We start from the raw sequence: 19,280 nt of genomic DNA on the forward strand, positions 1-19,280 counted from the left end.
TCCTGCCCCCCCTCCTTCCCCTCCCCTCCCCCTCCCCGCTCTCCTTCCCCCTCCCCTACCCCCTCCTTCCCCCTCCCCCTCCCCCTCTCTACCTCCCCCTCCCCTGCCCCACTCTCCACCTGTCCCTCCCCTCCCTAGGCTCTCAGACGCCCGCCCCCTCCCCCCCACCGCTGCAGGCCGGGGGTGGTCACAATGGCAGGCGTGGCGCGCACGCCTGGCTGCCCGGGGGCTGGAGCGCGGGCGGTGGCGGTGGCGGCGGCGGGTGACCCGGGCGGCGGGGCCATGGGGTGGCGCGGGCCGCCGGCGCTGGTGGACAGCGCGCCCGCCAAGGCCATCGTGGTGTACCGCAACGGGGACGCCTTCTTCGCGGGCCGGAGGTGCGTGCTGTCGCGGCGCCGCGCGGCCACTTTCGAGGCGCTGCTGGACCAGCTGACCGAGCAGGTGGAGGTGCCGTTCGGGGTGCGGCGCCTGTTCACGCCCACGCGCGGGCACCGGGTGCTGGAGCTGCAGGCGCTGCAGGCGGGCGGCAAGTACGTGGCGGCAGGCCGCGAGCCCTTCAAGAAGCTCGAGTGAGTGCGGCCCTCCCCCGGCGCCCTCTGCGGCGCACCTGCCGCCCCGCCTCGGTGCGCGCTGACCCGGGGGCCGCGGGGGCGCACCTGCCGCCTTGCCCTTGGTGCGCAGTGACCCGGTGGCCGCGGGGCGCACCTGCCGCCCCGCCCTCGGTGCGCGCTGCCCCGGGGGCCGCGGGGGCGCACCTGCCGCCCTCGGTGCGCGCTGACCCCGCGAGGGCGCGAGCGTGGGGGTGCACCTGCCGCCCCGCCCTCGGTGCGCGCTGCCCCGGTGGCCGCGGGGCCCACCTGCCGCCCTCGGTGCGTGCTGACCCCGCGAGGGCGCGAGCGTGGGGGCGCACCTGTCGCCCTCCTCTCGGTGCGCATTGACCCGGGTGACCGTGGGGCGCACCTGTTGCCCTCCCTGAGCCTGACCCGTGGAGTGTGGGTGGCGCACCTGTCATCCTCCGTGCAGTGACCTGGCTAGAGCGCAGTAGCGTGAGGCACACCTGTCACCTTCTGTACCTGGTGACTCCCCAGCGGACAGCACTCCTGTGCACACAGCCGGCTCCTCCTGGTGGGCCGCGGTGAGGGCTGGGGTCCACCTGCCGGCAGCACCTGTGTTAGCATCAGAAAGGGCCTGGGGAAGAGGAGTGGGCGGGCAGTGGCCATGAGGGCAGGCCTCTCTGGAAAGGCAATTTTGGCTCAAAGATCTGGGGGGAGAAAGGGAGTTAGCCATACGCAGAGCTGGGGAAGCAGGCTGGAAGTCGGGACTCCCACCTGGGTCACCCCCAAGTGGCTGCCCCAGGCTGCTGTGCTGCTGTCCTGGCCTGGCCTGGCCGCAGGAACGCAGTGTGATCATGGGCCTCCAGGCGCGTCCCCTGCTAGGCTGGGCCGTCATCTCCAGAATCCCGACACATCGTGCGGTGCTGGCAACAGTACAGGCCTTGAATATCTGCGGAGAGCAAACGTATCTGCTGTTGAGATCAAGACAGCCAGCTGGAGGGATGTTAGCTGTCCCTGGCAGGTGGCCGTGTGTAAATGCCGGGGCCACTGCAGAAAGTCCTGATGGAAATCGGTCGGCCGTACTCAACTTGTTAGTTGTACTGGATGGTGTCCACTCAAAATGTCAGTTTGATTCTCTTTGGCTTAGCCCGACCCTGGCACTACAATCCCCTTCAGATCTCATTGCATATGGAGGAACACAGCGTAGTTCCCTTTAGACTCATACTTTTCTTCTCGAGAGTAATCTCCTTTATTTCTAAACTTTCTTAGCAACTGTCATTATACAAATGTCTTCAAAACCCAAAGTTCAAGCTTGCGGTTCTCCAACAAGTACCTGTTGTTCACCTCTTCCGGTGGTGCAGAGTTGGGGTGCTGTAGAGGCTGGGAGCGCTTTATAGTTTATGGTTTAAGTAAAACTGTGTAAACACCACTCTGGAGCAAGAGAAGGCATGACTGGATTTGAAAACCTGCCACCTCCGTCCCCATCCTTTTCCCACAGGTGACCACCACTAGTTTGGCCACTGAATCATCCTTTCATGATAATCAATCCTCAAAGGACAGATTTTTCAATGTTTCACGTTTGTGTACTTTATGTAAATGCGATCAAATCGTATACAGTTCTCTGCTGGTTGCTTTTTCACCCGATAGTAGGCTGTGAAGTTCATCCGTGTCAATAGTGTGTAGCGGTAGGTCATTCACTTTTACTGACATGCGTTCTTTGATTGACTAAAGTACCAGTTCACTTGTCCAATCTGTTGATGGTTGACTTGGGTTGTTCTAAATTTTATGCTGAAATAAATAAGGACAGCGTTGCAGACGTTCTTTTGCGTGGCTGCTGGTCCACGTGGGTAAGACTCTCTCCAGGGGGGTGCATTCGTGATCTACCGTGGTATAACCAACCACCCCAAGCGTTTTGGCTCAAAACAGCTTTATTATCTTACAGTTTCTGTGATCAGGAATTCAAGACCAGCTTAGCTGAGTGGCTCTGGCTCAGAGAGTCCCCTGAGGTTGTAATCAGCATGCTGGCCACCATCATCTGAAGGCCTGACTGGGGTGGGTGCTTCCAGGTTCGCTCCCAGGGCCGAGGCCGGAAGCTTCATTCTTGCTGTGGGAGCCCCTCCGTAGGTGACTTAGCAGCTGGCTCTCCTTAGCACCGGGGATCTGGGACGGAGCCCAGCTGATGCTACAGTGTGTGTGTTGTTGCTGCTGTTTCTCTGTCATGCCGTCTTCTCTGTCTGCCTAGTTATCTCTGTGTGCTGGGCAGTACTTTCAAAACTTATTTGGGGAAATAATTTGAGGCCTAGGGTGATATGTCTTTGGCCAAAGTTGATTTTTTGTGTATTTGGGCCAGATAGCTGTCATCAACGGTTCTTGATCACCTTAATACACCTTTAGAATGTAAGATCACTTGGGCCATCCTGAAGACTTGAAGACAAGATGGCCCCCCCCTCGGGTCCCAGTTCACAGAGAAAGGTAGTTCACAAGGAGCCCCAGCGCTCGTGTGCCCTGAGCAAGTGCTTCTGGCTGCTGGCCACAGAGCCTGTCAGGGACACGGTTCAACCTCTCAGCCATCTGTCCACAGTTGAAGAGAAAGCTCTGGGATGAAGGGACGCCAGGTATTGGGCCCACATGTTTGGAATTCCTTTATTTCCTGGATCTTGGCCCAGTAATTCCTCATTATCCTTGTGAGGTGTCTTATGTTTCAAGTAAATGTTTTCATTTTGTTCAATTTTATTAGTTTTTAGTGGACAGGTGGATCAGAGTTACTTAGTCCATGGTTCCGAGGGGTGGAAGCCTTGTCTCCCTCCTTCTTCATATACGTTTTTATAGATGTCTGATTCCTGTGGATGACAGTGTCCTTCAGTCCACAGAAGGTATTTTTTTTCTTTTCTTTTCTTTTTCTTTTTTAAAGATATTATTTGAGAGAGAGACAGAGAGAACGAGCTAGGGGAGTGGCAGAGGGAGAGAGAGAGAATCGCAAGTAGACTGCCTGCTGAGCGTGGAGCCCAACGTGGGGTTTGATCTCACCACTCTAAGGTCATGACCTGAGCCAAAACCAAGAGTTGGACGCTTAATGGACTGAGCCATCTAAGTGCCCCAGAAGGTACTTTTCTATTGACTTCTAACTTCAAGATTGCAGATAAGAAATCAGTTCTCATAATTTACTTATTTGAAAGTAATATTTTATCTTTTCTGTTTTAAAAAATATATTTTTTGACCTCTGTACTGTGGTTTAAGCGATACGTCCAAGTGCAGATTGATCGAACCCTCTGGAGTCCGGTGTGGTGACTCATCAGCCACTGTGTCTTCAGAGGATGCCTCGTCTTCTCTCTGTGTTTCCTGCCTCAGAGTCAACGTGGATCGGCCTTTCTCACTGATGCTAAGCTCCAGGCATCTTCCTCTCTGTCCCGAATTTCTCTCTTTTATCTTTGTGCTGTTCTTTAGGTACTTTGTACACATCAGTCTTTTGGCTAATTTTTCTGCTGTGTGTAAGATGCCATCAAACCAGTTCACTGAGTTTCAAATTTACTTACTTTTTCATTTCAAAAAATTCTACCTCATTCTTTTTCAAATCACGTACGTCACTCTTTCGAGTTTCTCAGTCTTGCATGTACTTCCAGGCTTGCCTTTTATTGAAATGTTGTCCTCCTGTGGCTGTGTTGGAACCCGGTTTCTGTTATTTTTGTTGTTTTCTCTCAGTTGAGATAGTGATCTCCTTGTTAGTTTACTTTCTGCCTGTAAGTGATTCCTTTTATATGGATTTTACCTGAGGAAATTCGTCCAGGACTGAGGCAAAGGTGAGGTTCTTTGGAGAGGGCATCTGTGCTCATCTGTGTGATGCCAATACTGCCAGCCTCAGAGCACTCCGATTCAGTTAGTAACGTGAGATTTTCGGGACCACCAGATAGTGTAATTTTGTGAGCAAGCTGGCTTGTGATCTGAATTCTTAATGGCATCTGCAAAGATGCATATTTAACATCCTGTTGATTTTGAAGGAAAATCTTAATCCACAGACATCCGAGTTGCTGAGAGGTATTGGACTAATGCCGTGACATTTTAGAGTCAAGTTCATTACAATGATAATCTTGTGTGTGGGAACTGCCTGCAAGAACGTATCCATAGAGATGTCTGATTTTGTGATGATTTTTTTCAGGTTGGTTATATGAATTTCCTCTGCAAATTCATGTTGAAACCTAATCTTCAGTGTGGGTGTTAGGAGGTGGGGCCTTTGGGAGGTGAATGGGTCATGACAGTGATCGGGCCATGAATGGGATTAGTGTCCTTGTAAAAGGGACCCCAGAGAGCTTGCTGCCCTTGCTGCCAGGTGAGGAGACAGCAGGAAGGCAGCCATCCCTGAACCAGGAAGAGGGCCCTCGCCGGAACCGAACCACTCTGGCACCCTGATGTCTGCTGTTGAAGCCACGTGGTCTGGTGTCTTTGCTACCATAGCCCAAGCGGACTTAGATACTGCGTATGCTGAATTCTGATTTCCTACCAGAATCCAGTATTCGGGTAGGAGAACATGTTGCTACAAAAATTGATTTTAAAATCCTTTTCAATGCATGTATAATGAAAAGTAATTAATCCCCCCCCCATCTCCTTGTCAAATCAGTGTGTGTTTTATGTGTGAGCTGATGAGGAAGGAAGCTTGAGAAGCACGGGCCAACATGCCTGCAACATGCTCAATACATTTTCCTCTTTCCTCTGTCCTGCGGGTCGAGGCGTTTTCTAATAGGCTCTATTAGATCCCTGATTTGGTAGGGAAACTCATAGTTTATTTGAAATGCTTTGGAAAAAAAAAAAGAAAAGAAAAGCTTTGGACATGTGGCCGAAATATTGAGACTTTGAGGCATTTCTCTTTCCAAATCTCTTAATGGTTGTCATTAGTGTTTTCCATGAGGGAGGCAGTGTGGTCCAGTTGGCCAACGGGGGGTGGGGAGGGCAGATGGGGTTCTCCTGTGGTGGCCTTGATTCCCTGCCATTATCCATATACCTTCAGTGCTGTACGTAGGTGGATGCTGTTTGCACGTGAAGTTCATCACGGAGACACATTTAAATTTCATTTTCTTCACTACTTTTTAGATCAATGAACTATGAAATCAGAATCCAGATTTTGGTGAATAAAGCTCTGACAAATATTTTGGCTTGATTTCTGCTGGTATCAGTAAGCTAGCACTTGTTGGAATGTGTATTCTATAATTACCGAGCCACTGAGCAGTTAAAATTAATTTTCTCCAGCAAATAATCTTCTAATTGTGCCACCAGCCAATGAACTTTGCGGTGAAATCTGATGATGTATTAGCCATCCTGGGGCTCTGAGCATAATAATGACTGCAGAATGGTACATTGAAAATCTGTATAGAATCCAGTCATTATTCAAACAGTTCCTACATTTTCTGGAATGAATTAATTTGAGGTGAAGAACATAAGTTTTCCTTCTATAAAACAAAATATCATAGGCTAGTAATTGCATTAAAAAAAGTCTAGTAAAACCTAGAATTCATGGTTTCTTTTGTGGAGAAAGCCATATTCACAAAAACAATGTAAATCAGGGCATTGTGTGTGTGTGCACGTGTGTGTGTGTGTGTGTGTGTGTGTGCGTGTCCATGCACGTGTTCGGAGGAGACGCCATAGGATTTGGATTATACCAAAAATTTCCTGTTTGCCATATGAGTTTGCTGTTGAGATTTGAAATGAAAGAGCCTTAAATCACACTGTCATAGTTCGCCCGCACCCAAACATTACTCCTGTCTCCCTGCCTCCCGCTTGTACCCTGCAGGAAAAGAGTATCAAAAATGTGGACTCAGGGACAGAGACCTGGGCTGAATTGAACCCTGGATGTTCCTATCTCAGCATTTAGCCAATTAAATGACCTTGCTGAGGGCCCATGTCCTCATCGATAACATGGGGTTAGTTCATAGCCAATGTGGTGCTGTTAAAATTTAGTGAATGCCTGGCTGGATCCTAATAGGCGGCTTCTTCCTTTCATTTTTCTCTGGAAGCAGCAAGGAGGGATATTGCACAGTAATGTCCAGTCTCTGCTCAAAGGCCTGCTCCCCTCTCTCCAGCCCCAAGGAAACCCACGCCCCACCATAGCCTTCTCCGAGCACCAGCCTGATGATTCCAGTTCACTGCACCTCTGAGGAATTATCTGTTCTCTGTTTCTGTGGTATTTGTGTGTTCTTTGGAATCCAGCTTCGAAACAATAGACAGCATTTGTGCTTTTGTAGGATTTTTTATGCCTTAGTTTTTCTGCATTTATTTTTACTTTTCAAAAAAAGATTGATTTATTTTAGAGACAGAGGGAGAGGGAGAGAGTGAGCATGAGTGGGAGGGGTAGAGGGGAGGGAGTCCCAAGCAGGCTCTACGAAGAGCATGGAGCCCCATGTGGGGCTTGATCCCATGACCCTGAGATCACCACTCAAGCCAAAACCAATTGTTGGACACCCACTGACTGCACCACCCAGGTGCCCCAGGCACTTATTTTTACTTTTTGTTTCCACTTAATGATAGAATAAGTTGTCCCATTTGGGGATTAGTGTTCATAGTCAAACATGGAATTTGGAGGGTGAAAACTGGAAGCAGAGCTCAGAGGAGGCTGCAAGCAGCGGTGGTAAGCCAGAGATCTGGGGCGGCCACGTGTAGATTGGGTCCCATGGGTTTCAAAGCTGTGAGTTGGCTGGGACGTTTTATAGCAAGGGTGTTCATGTAATAGCACGACATTTTAGTTTTATTGAAAAAAAATAGAGGATTTGATTGTTCAAAAGGACAGTGTTTTTAGTTGTCTGCATTTCCATGTGAAAACAGCGTCCTGGAGCAATGAGCTCTGCTCAGCTCAGATGGGAAGTGGGCTTGCACTCACCACAGTCCCAGCATCCTAATGCTGCCCTGTGTAAGCATCGTCATTACCTGCCGGGCCTCTGTAGGCATCTGGCTCGTGACTCTTGACTCGACTGAATACTTAATTCCCTTTTCCTTCCAGCTGCCAACTCTTGGTCCATACCTGTCTGAATATTGCTAAAACTGTTGACAACAACACCAATCTCAGATATGTAATTTTTTTTTTAAATCAGAAAGAGACTTTGAAAGATATAATTAAAATTAAGGTGTTTATTATCATGAAAAAATATGTGTCCTATTTTTGAGGCATATGGAGAGCTCTCTGGAAGTTCTCACATAGGTGTTATGCTGGTGACTCTTCTTGGTGTTCACTTTTGGAAGAATGGGGACAATGATATAATTCTGTGTGATGGGGGGTGGTGGTGGTGCAGGTGATGAGCTGCACAGGAGGGATGCTGGGTGAGCTCACTTCTGGGCCCTTTGGTGACCTGGTAAATAAGGAGGTTGAATGAGATGATTGATACAGTTCCTTTTGGATTATTAAGGATATGGGAAGGAAAGAGTGTCACTCAGGAGGCAGTTTCCCGTGGGTGGTGCCAATGGCAGCTGCTGTGTGACATGGTCCTGCGGTGACCTTGCTGTTGGGTGTCAACATCCCACATGCTCCTCTTGACTCTAGTTTTAAGTTGCTGTGGAGTCGCGTATGGGAATGCCAAAAAGGAGTCCTCTCTTGAAGAGGCTCCCGTCTTCCACTTAGATACTTACCTTCTAATTAGGTTTTTCTTTCTTCTTTTGCAGTTATATTCATATAGTGCCCAGAAAACCTACAAAGATGAGAAAGTTGAAGGAAGTAAGTATTCACTGCTAATTATCAAAGATGGGATAAATGGGGTGACCTGGGAAAATGTCTAGTGTCAGTATTGAATCATGTCAGTTGTACAAAATCAGCATTTTGTAGGCGATGCCCATAGGGGCATGCTGCTCTCAAAGCCTGAATCCATTGTACAAGCTTGTCATACTCATCAAAGCACTTCGTAATATGATGGAAGTCAGTAAAAATACTCTAAGACCGTGGTTAGGAAGACCGTCATCTTTGAGACACACTTGTGCAATTATTTATTGAAAGTCTTCACTTTTGTTTTGGGGAGATTTGGATAGACAGGCGTCAGGAAAGGCTATTTTAAGTTACATCACTTAAAGTTGAAGCTAATTATCATGCTAAATTTAATGATTTGCCCCAGTTCTCGACATTGTTGTGCTTGACAGACTTTTGAAAGGTCTATAGGGTGGAGCTTTCCATCACTCTGTTCACATCACCTGATTCTTAGCAAAAAAAAAAAAAATTCCATTTAATAAGTATAAAAGAGATCCACTTTTTAAAATAAGCAACAGAAATTGCTAGGTTTTAAGCAAGATATCCTGTTGATATTTAGGATGTAATATGGTTTTTATTTTTTTTTAAACATAGACTTGTCATTTTGTTGGGTATTCAGAGGTGAGATTTCAAGAGTATTTGCTTCTCTCAGTGGTAGTTTTGGTATTTTGAATTTTCTGCTCCGTGAACTGGTGTGACGGCTGCATGGTGAGACATGTATCATGTACCAGGAAGACATCCATGCTGGTCCCCTCCCTCCGCAGTTTATCTTTTTTTTTTTTTTTAATCTATTCATGATAGTCACACACACAGAGAGAGAGAGAGGCAGAGGCACAGGCAGAGAGAGAAGGAGATGCAGGCTCCATGCACCGGGAGCCCGACGTGGGATTCGATCCTGGGTCTCCAGGATCGCGCCCTGGGCCAAAGGCAGGCACTAAACCGCTGCGCCACCCAGGGATCCCTCCCTCCGCAGTTTAAAGAAGCAGGGCTTCTGTGTGCCCTGGAATCTGCGCCCGAGGTCCAGTAAAGGGCAGCCTAGGAGCTCCAGCACAGGTCTCAAGCAAGAGCCCTCAGAAGCATTGAGCTGTTTCCTTAGGGTCTGCATTGCAAGGCACGTGATGAATCAAGTCATATTTGTCATGTACCCACCCTAAACTGTGACTTGCCGGGGCAGTGGGCAACTTTCCAACAAGAAACACTCCTAGCAGTGACAGAAGTTCAGGGCCACCTGAATAAAGAGGGTGGGAGGTGGTGTGTGATCCTCCTCCTCCTCCTCCTCCTCCTCCTCTTCTTCTTCTTCTTCTTCTTCTTCTTCTTCAGATTTTATCTATTGATTTGAGAGAGAGAGAGAGAGTGAGAGTCAGAGAGAGCACGAGTGGTGGGAGAAGTCACTGAAAGCAGATTGTGTTATTGTTGTTGGATATGTAAATTCTGTCTTGGTGGGAGTGTAGTATTTTCAGGGACGTGTATCTGTGGTGTAGCCAACCTCGAATGAGCTTTGACTGAAGGAAGATTTGGTCCAAGAAATCTGTTCCCATGAGTGGACCCTAAAGATAGCCTGAAATTAAGATCTGGGCCCTTCTGTCCCATACGAAGATGGAGGGCCAGAGTCACAGGGCTGAGGTTTGTAGGTCATACCGGTGGACGTCTCTCTCTTGCTATTCTCTACTGCTCACCTAAACTACTTACCTTACCCCCCTTTGGTCATCTCTGATTACTTTTTTAAAACAATATTTTTAAAATTTATTTGAGAGAGAGAGAGAGGGAGAGAGAGAGAGAGAGAGAGAGAGAGAGAGAGAGTGTGACCAAGATAGCATAATCAGGGAGGAGAGGGAGAAGCAGACTCCCCACTGAGCAGGGAGCCTGATGTGGGGCTTGATCCCAGGACCTGAGCTGAAGGCATACACTTAACTGACTGAGCCACCTGGGTGCCCCCATATCGATTACTTACTATTACTTAATACACCATGTCTTTGTGTTTCTTGGGGGCCATACCCATAATTCTGGGGATAATATAATAATGAGCTAAAAGACTAGTCTTTTATTGATTGGACACCTGCCACATTGGACACCTGCTAAGGAAGTCAGCTGCAGCGGCTCCAATCACAGTAGACACTGTCCTTCCCATGCCCTCCAGCCCAGCCCTGGAAGAGCAGGGAGGAGGAGAAGGCTGAGGGCAGACAAGATAAAACATGGTGCCCACTGTGGCTGGGTCAGGCCTGAGCGTGGGATGTAGGATTCAGATTTAAATTAGAATTGGCAGGCCTTCTTCTGTGTCTGCTGGCATGATCATGTGGCTTTTCATTTTTTGTTTGTTAATATTATGAATACATGATTGATTTTCACATATTAAGCCAACCTTGCATTCCTGAGACAGACCCCACTCGTGAAATACTGCCCTTTTTATGCATTGTTGGGTTTTATTTGCTAACCTTTGTTTGGAATTTTTGCGTCTATGTTCCGTAGAGGGATGCTGGTCTGTAGCTTTTTATTCTTGTAATGTCTCTCTCTAGTTTTGGTATCATTTCTTCCTTAAATGTTTGATAGACGTTATCAGTGGAGCCAACTGGGCCTGGAGTTGTCTTTGTGGGAAGGTAGTCTTTGTAGTTTTTAACTACAAATCCAGCTGCTGCACTGGGTATAGGGCTCCTAGGGTTGTCTGTTTCTTCTTGAGTGAACTTTGCTAGTTTGTCTCTTTTGACTTGTCCATTTCATTTTAGTTGTTGAATTTATTAGCATGAAGTCATTTCCCTTTTATTTTTTAAAAGATTTATTTATCTATTTGAGAGAGAAAGATGGAGAGTGGGCATGTGGGAGCAGGAGGAGGGGCAGAGAGAGAGAGAGAGAGGGAGAAGCAGGCTCCTTGCTGAATGTGGAGCTGCATGCGGAGCTCCATCCCATGACCCTGAGATCATGACCTGAGCTGAAACCAAGAGCTGGAGCTTTACTGACTGAGCCCCCAGGTGCCCCATGAAATTGTTTATAGTGTTCTTTTATCATGTAAACATCTGTGGGATCCCATGATGTGACCTCCCTCATGCCTACCATTCCTGGTCATTTGTGTCTTCTCTCCGTTGTCCGGGTGATACTGTCTATAGTTTTATCAATCTTAACAATCTTGAAGAACCAACGATTGGTTTTCTCAGTTTCTTCGCTCTGCTTTCTATTTCATTGGTTCTGCTCTGAACTTTCTCCTGTGTTGTTGGGTAGGGAGCCATGCTTCTGTGTGGGGTGACTTCCTTGCACCCTCACTTCCTTTCTGAGCCATCGCTCTCCTCTCATGCTCCCCCCAAGTGCCCTTCCCTCCCAGGGCTCAGGCCTTCATGGATGGTTTCTGTGTCTTTGTCACAGGAGGGAGTGGCTTTCTTTCTCTGCCATGTGATGCATTTGCATTTTTGTCAGAGATACTGTGGAGACAGTGTCTTGGCTCAACAATGGAGATTTAAAAAAATTTTTCAATTTGCCAACATATAGCATATTACCCAGTGCTCATCCCATCAAGTGCCCCCCTCAGTGCCCATCACCCAGTCACCCCCACCCCCCACTCACTTCCCTTTCCACTACCCCTTGTTTGTTTCCCAGAGTTAGGAGTCTCTCATGTGCTGTCTCCCTCACTGATATTTCCCACTCATTTTCTCTCTTTTCCCCTTTATTCCCTTTCACTATTTTGTATATTCCCCAAATGAATAAGACCGTATACTGTTTGTCCTTCTCTGATTGACTTCACTCAGCATCATTCCCTCCAGTTACGATGGAGATTTCTGTTGTCATGTCAGGCGGAGGAGGGGAGTGACTGGCTTGGTGTGAGCTGGGGCCCACCAAGCTGCGTTGACCTGCTTGCTTGCCTCCTCCTCCCCTGACCGCCGACTGCTGGGTAGAACTGCTTTTCCCAGCCTCACAGTGGAAGCTGATGCGGGTTACTTCCTCCTCCGTTGGCTGGCATTTGTCAGCAGCTTCATTATTTCTTCTAACCCATGTTGTGAACATAGGAGCAGACTTAACCACCTCTGACCCTGGGGATACTGGTGAAGTATAAATGTGCTGTCCTGTGCTCACTCTGCTTTCGTTCTTTTCTTCTCTGCTTCTGTTTGCAGTTTTCCTAATCCTCCACCCCCTTAGTCTCCCTCTTCTTTCTTCCTTTTTGTTTATTTTATTCATACGCCATCATTTGAGACTCTATAGTGATGTAGACGGTTGACACCAGGCCCGTCGGAGTGGTTGGTCTCACGTGTTACTATTTTATTTTTTCCAAAAGGAGTCATTGAAGGATGTTCTCTAAATGTTGAGCTTACCCCACAGATGCTCGCTGGGTGATTGCTTGCTTTGCATATTGTGGCCCCCTCTGTTTGAAGAAGAGGCCTGAGGTTGCCGAGGTGGGATGAGGAGAGTGGGCAAGAGAGATGCTGGTGTACGAGGAGCAGCCGGCAGTTCAAAATAGTTTGGAGAAGATAAAGCATCTTACAACATGAAGAAATAAATCATCAAACCAGTAGGATTTGAAATATAGGAGTAGTTAGGTGGGAAACACTGTTGCTCTTGGTAAGAGTAACACAAGATGAGGCAACCCACGGCCCGCTGCCTAGCAAGAGGCCCCAGGTGAGTTAGGAGCTCAGTGGACAGTGGTTGCTGTTGTCGTTGTTCCGCTGCAGAGCGGGGGCTGTCGTCGGGGCAGGAGCTCTCGCGTCAGCTGCTCTGAACTACCTGACTGATTCCAGGCCAGTGGCTGGTCTCCAGGCCTCCCCAGAGACCTGGGAATGCCAGCCTGGCCCATCCTCAGCCCTTCTGCTCCTCTAGCTCTGCGACTTCCACTCAAGGCTCATGATCACCCAGCGCAGCCGCAGTCTGGAGGGCACACGGGAACCCAGACAGGGACCTGCCCTCCTGTGCCATCGTCATGGAGAAACCCCCAGGGAGGTCTGGGCGGCTTCCCTGTGGCCCTCTCCACATGCCGGTGGGGGGGCAATCCGAACTTTTAGAATCATGATAGAACTCTACAAGGTACATGGTATCAGCTGAGGCAATTATAAAACCCTAGTCATGATTCTTCTGTTTTATTGAATGTAAAAAAAAAAACCCCTCTTTTCCAAAAAATGGGAAATAAAAATTCATCATCATCATGACCAAGAAGGCCAAGAACCTATTTCTCCAGCCATGTTTTATTTTTAGAAAAGATTTTATTTATTTAAGATTGAGAGAGTGAGAGATAGAGAGAGTGTGAGCAGGGGGGAGGGGAGAGGGAGAAGCAGACTCCCCATTGAGCAGGGAGCCTGACACTCCATCCCAGGACCCCGGGCTCATGAGCTGAAGGCAGACGCTTCACCGACTGAGTCCCCCCGTGTCTTAGACACAGCTGCCTGGTCTCCCCCTCTAGCGCCCACATGGTAAAAGCCGGGGGAGGGCTTGCCCAGATTTGCCACATTTCTGCAGGCAATGGTGCCAGGGTGGGGGAAGCGTGATTCCCCACCTGCTTGCCTTTCCACCCCGTACCTCGCTGCTCCAGAATGGCTAACCTATGATGATTCTTGGAAGTTTCTGGAAAGAGTTTAAGCTGATTTTTTGGTTTTTGTCTGTTTTGGACTCAGAGGATCTCAGAACGAGAACTGAAGTGCCTTCGGAGGTGGCCCAGGGTGACCTTTTCCATAATGGACAGAATGAGCAAAGGAGAGCCCACTGTATCTTCCGTGGGGTTTCTGTGACCTGTGGCCATTGTGTGTCCCTTTACAAGTATATCTGTTTGGGCCCTTAGGCTAAGCAAAGGGCCACTTGTCAAGTGGTGTAGGGGCTTCTCTGTTACTCCAGCTTGCACAGCACACGCTCCAGACCCTGATGAGCACCGTTCACTAATTATGAGACTCTCCCCCTGATGTGGGTACATGACGGGGTCTTTTCTTGGTGCTAGACTCTCTTGGGTCTTTTTTGTTTGAGGTCTTGCACCTCAAACAGGCTGTGAGGATGTTCACTGAGGGTAGTCGGAGCAGCTGGATGAGGTGCCAAGAGCAGAGACTTGGGAGGCTAACAGCAATAACAGCCGCCACCACCACCCCACCGCCACAGCTGCTCCCAGCTGAGCTCCTAACGCATTCCTGGCGTTTTGCTGAGCGCCCCACAATTGCACCTTCTCATCTCCTGTCACACATCCTGAAAGCAGACCTTACACGACAGGCACCACTTTCGTCTGCATTCGCACGCGAGGACACAGGTGCACAGCCCGTTCAAGGTTATCAAAATCGAAGGTGATGGAGCCAGTGCCCGAATCGAGGATGACTCAGACTCAGGACACAGCCTCCTAAGTGCCCCGCTGGCAGAGGTTCAAATCCCCAGTTTGCTAAAATCTATGATAAAATATTTTTTTTGATGGCTTATTACGGCCAGGACGCTTCGCGACGGTGTGTTCTTGGTGAAGGTTCTTAGCAGCTCGGGTTGTTTACACGCAGGTGTTTGGCCTGGTTATTTTGAGGGTGAGGTGTGGATGCAACTCCTGCCGCGGAGCAGGCCTCAGTAAGCCAGAGCCGGAAATACACCTGCGGTAACCTGGAGGGTCTTCTGGCGTCGGTGTGGATTTGGTTTAATTACCTCGGACAGTTGGTTAAGGAGCCGCAAAGCCCACTGAGCCCTTCAGCCTCTCGGGGCAGATGGGTGACACGATCTCTGAAGCTGTCATCCCCGCCAGACAGTTACAGAAAGCCACATGAGCTTTCTTAGGGGATTATATGCAGTTCAGAGGAAAAAAAAATCCAGAATCATGTATTTAATTGCTGGGGTTATTTAATTAGGCAGGTGATAGCAGGGTTAATGAATCATTAACACATAAAAAACCAATTAGCTCATTGTTTCCATAATTTGAGGCGATGAAGCAGAAAGCTGTTTCTTAGGGTAGTTGTACCTTAATAGAATTTTGCAGCTAATAACTTCTGTTGTTTTGTTTTTAAACTAGGTCAGTAAATTGATGGTAGCTATTGATGCTCGAGGCTTTGATGGTGCTGCTATCAGCAGGCAGGTGGATATAATCTAGATGGTGTGACATGGCTCTAGGTCTCCAATGACCTTGCGTTTTCTGGATTCTTCCTGGAGGAGCAGGGCTGTTTATCACTTGCCGTGACAGCGTCTATTCATTCACAGTCACGACGTCCTTCTCCAACTCCTCCTGTGGGCCGCTCGCTCTTCGGGCTCCGGGGGTCCTTTGTCCCACGTGACAGTCGAGAGCTCTGCTTCTCAGGAGGCTTGCAGCCTGTAAGGAGGAATCGATAATAGGTAAATAAATAAGCACAAACATTAAGACTGTGTTAAATGCTGTGGTGGAAACGAATCTAGGGCGTGACTGGTCCGGGAGGGCCTCTCTGAGGAGCTGCTTCCAAAGTGACTTCCTCGTGCAGGGAAGAGCGAGGTGTGCAAAGAGAGAGAACGTTCCAGGCTCAAGGTCTTGATGTTCAAGAGCTGCAGGAGTGCGTGCGGGGCTGTGGTGTGGGGAGGCCGGGAGGGGAGGGGGCGTCGTGGGCTAGTGGCCATCGCCACCACAGGGGCTGAGCCATAGGGTGACCACGCCGACTGCTGTGTCCAAGGGCGGCTCTGCCCCGCGTGGGGAGGGGGCGAGGGTGGGATGCGAGGACAGCCGCCTGGCCGGCACGGTAGAGGCAGGGAGGGCGAGCGCCGTGGGGGGTACGGCTCGGGGGGGGGGGGGGGGGTGGGCGGAGACATGCTAATGGTTTAGCTGCGGGCTGTAAGGGAGCAAGGACTCCCCAGTGTCCCCCACGTTCTGGGGTGGAGCAAATGGGTCGGGCTGGGGCCGCTTTCAGAGATGGGGAAGTGGGGGGACGAGCAGCTGGCTGTGGGTCAGACCAGCATTCTCTTGGGGCCTCAGTGAGATGCAGATGCCCAGGGGCTGTCTCTCTCCGTCCCACTACCTCTCTCCATCCCACCATCCCTCTGCATCTCTCTCTGTCCTGCCATCTCTCTGTGTCTCTCTCCGTCCCGCCATCTCCATCTCTGCATCTCTGATGTGTGGGGAGACTCGGGTTCACTGCTTGGGGAGTTATCACTACGGGGCAGGTGTGGTGTCGCGCGTCTCCTGTTATCTCACAGGCCCCTGGGAGCTGTGTCGTCCCCCCTGCAGACAGGACTGGACTCAGCTCAGGGCTCCATCGGTCCCGCAGGCTCGCGCGGGCAGGGGCAGGGCGAGGCGGGCTGGACGTGAGGCCTGGGCTGCAGGGTCCACGTGCCCTCGTCCCACCTGCGGCTGCCTGTGGCCTGCTCTGCCGCCCGGGCCTCTCAGGCAGCCCTCCCTCCTGACTCGGTGGTTCAAGCCGTAGCAGGTGCTGGACGGGCCTTCTCCTCGGTCACCTCGCCGTGACTCGTCCTTCTGATCCTTCTCCACTCCGCCCGGTGGGCCCGCTGCCTCCTCGGGGCCTCAGAAGACCCAGAATGGCACTTTCTCTTCCTCTTTTTAAAAAACAGTGCCGGGGAGAGCAGGAGATGCCCAAACTTTGTCGCCCCTGTTAATGGTCCGTGCAGCTCGCTCCTCCCTCTCATGGTGAACCCGGAGGACGCAGGTCGGTGTTATTCTTGGCAAAGGAGCTTTGTAGGTGACTCCAACGCACGTGGGGTAACTGGGAGAGCTGCGCCAACGTCACAGGTCTGGGTGGTCTGGGTGGGCGTGAGCGGGGCAGCCCTGCAGGACTAGGGAGTGGGGGCAGACAGGGCGGTCAGGCAGGACGGGGTGGGGTGAGGGTGTACACGGCGTCCAGGCAGGTGGGGGCGGGGAGACAGGGCCGTCAGGCAGGCGGGGTTGGGGGAGACAGGGTGTCCAGGCAAGCGGGGTGGGGGGATCCAGCTGTGGGCCCGGGCGGTCGGCCTCTGCCCTCCTGCCCTCCCTGCTGGAGCAGTGCCCTGAGCGCCAGTGCCCACCTCGGGCAGAGCCTCTCCCAGCTGCAGGCCTGGCAGGGAGAGGAGCTCAGGGAGGCAGCGCTAGGGGCAGAGATGAGGCTCAGGAGTGGGGGGGGGGTTCGTGGTTGGACCCCAGTCCCAGCCCCAGGCCTGCAGCTAAGGGTTCCGGTACCGAGTGACTCGTCCCCTGCTGTGAGCTGCATGGTGGGCCTGAGACGGGTGAGGGAGGGGCAGCAGCAGGTGTGCAGGTGCAGCAGTGCCGGGGGCAGGGCTCCAGGTCAGGCCTGGGGGCGGGGCTCCAGGTAGGGTTCTTGGGGGCGGGGCTCCAGGTCAGGGCTCTGGGGGGCGGGGCTCCAGGTAGGCCTCTGGGGAGGTGAGGCTCCAGGTCAGGCCTTCCGGTGGCCTTGGTGTGAGGAAGGGCGGCTCGTGCATCTCAGCCAGGAGCTCACTGTGCAGCGGGGCCACCTTACAGGGACAGCAGCGTGTGGCCTGGGCGACCCGCTCATTAGAGGGTGTCATTAGAGGGTGCTTGGTGGAATGGGTTTAGCGCTGGCACGGAGCGGCTGTGCTGTGCGTGGTACGCGGGCTCTGAGCTGGCAGGAGTCTGAGCAAAGGCCCTGTGCTGCCGGGGTCCTGCGTGGAGCAGTGGAATGAGGTGGGTGCACTCGGGGAGAGGCAATGTGGGGGCCTCGTGTGCCCGGGGAGGCTTTTGGGCTATGGAGGGCTGGAGGGTGATGAGGCCCCAAGCCCTCCAGCTGGGTGGGCTGGGTGACAGGAAGGAACACAGCTGGGGCAACTTTCAGGGGTGCTGATGGAGAAGCCTTGAGAAGCTCCGGGGCTGCGCGGGGCCATGGGCTCTGTTCCCCAGTGCTCCAGGGGTGCAATCCCTCCTCTTGCTTGTCCGGACTCTCTTAAAGGAGAAGACCGTGAAGAAGAGAGGTTCTGCTTGTCCGCGGCAGGGCTCCCATCCTTGTCGCCCGGGAGCGTCTAGGCCCCGGTGGGTGTGAGGCTGAAGGTGAATGAGGCCCCAGGGGTGGCTCAGCCCCTTAGGTTGGAGTCGCAGGAAAGGGAAGAGAAGCATCGGGGAGCCCGGGGAGGCCCTCTCACCACCTGGCAGGACATTTAGCTCGACCCCCATGGCCTGACTCAGAAACCTTGGTCGTTCTTGGTGCCCACAGTTTGCCCGAGCCACATACCTGGGGAGCCCACCGACACCTGCCTGGCGATGAGCTGCTGGGCGCCCCTTAGCACCCTGGTCGGTGTGTCTCCCCTGACCTCCCGTGACCGCTCCAGCCCACCGTGCTCTGCACCTGCGCACGGGACCTTCACCCCCACTGGAGTCCACAGCCACTGATCCCCGTCCCCGTCACCTGGCCTGGCTGGGTGGGAGTCCCGTTCTGCTCCCAGCAGGGAATCCGGCCTCCCCGGAGCCCATCCTGGGGCCTCCCTGCCTTCACTTAGGTTTCGGGGCCGTGCTCTGCAGGCCATTGGTATTTACCAGGTGTTCGCCAGTTTGAACTGAAGTCTCAGGCCTGCTTTTTTCTTTTTTTCAGATCAAACCAGTGGTACATTGTGATATGATTGTGCCGTCCAGGTGGCAGACATTTCATCGTACATCCCGACACGTTAAGTGAGTAAGGTCTTGTGGGTGAGAAATCACGACTGCTGTAGCTCCTTAAAGATAAGTGTTCGAGCTACACGGACTCGCCTTCACCCCTTCACCCCTCTCCCCCTCCCCTCCTCCTTCTCTCCCTCTCTGGCAGGGACACCTGTATGATTCAGCAGGTGCTACATATCCTTTCTTCCCTCGAACCCTGATTTTGGAAAAACGATCCAATTGCCGTGGTGTCCAACAGGTTACATGGAGGTGGAAACGCAAGGGCTTCATGCAGACAATTTAGTCTTAGGGTTTATTTATTTGGTTTCAATCTAGCAGTTGCAGCTGCTGGGTGTTGAAAGGACACTCAGTAGCTTCCCCACCCTGAGCTCTTGCTGGCAGAGCCCTAGGGTTACAGGGAGTCCTGCTCCTGTGCTGATCGGTGTGCAGTTGTCCAGAGTGATGGAGGCCATGTTCTGGGCCCGTCTGGCTTACGTTTTGGGGTTGGGACAAAGAACATACTTGACTCAACAAA

The 19,280-nt window shown here is 51.4% G+C and overlaps 1 protein-coding gene across 1 annotated transcript in view; it reads left to right on the top strand.

Annotated features, from left to right (window-relative positions):
• Positions 1-282: 282 nt before the first annotated feature.
• The window catches only part of DCDC2C (doublecortin domain containing 2C), a 110,234-nt gene continuing 91,236 nt past the window's right edge, over positions 283-19,280 (top strand). Inside the window, exons 1-3 of the mRNA XM_055327694.1 lie at positions 283-569; positions 8,193-8,244; positions 18,702-18,778. Of these exons, the coding sequence (XP_055183669.1) occupies positions 283-569; positions 8,193-8,244; positions 18,702-18,778 (416 nt within the window). The remainder of the gene's footprint in view (positions 570-8,192; positions 8,245-18,701; positions 18,779-19,280) is intronic.

This window comes from Nyctereutes procyonoides, unplaced genomic scaffold (assembly GCF_905146905.1).
Source record: "Nyctereutes procyonoides isolate TBG_1078 unplaced genomic scaffold, NYPRO_anot_genome, whole genome shotgun sequence".
NCBI lineage: Eukaryota > Metazoa > Chordata > Mammalia > Carnivora > Canidae > Nyctereutes > Nyctereutes procyonoides.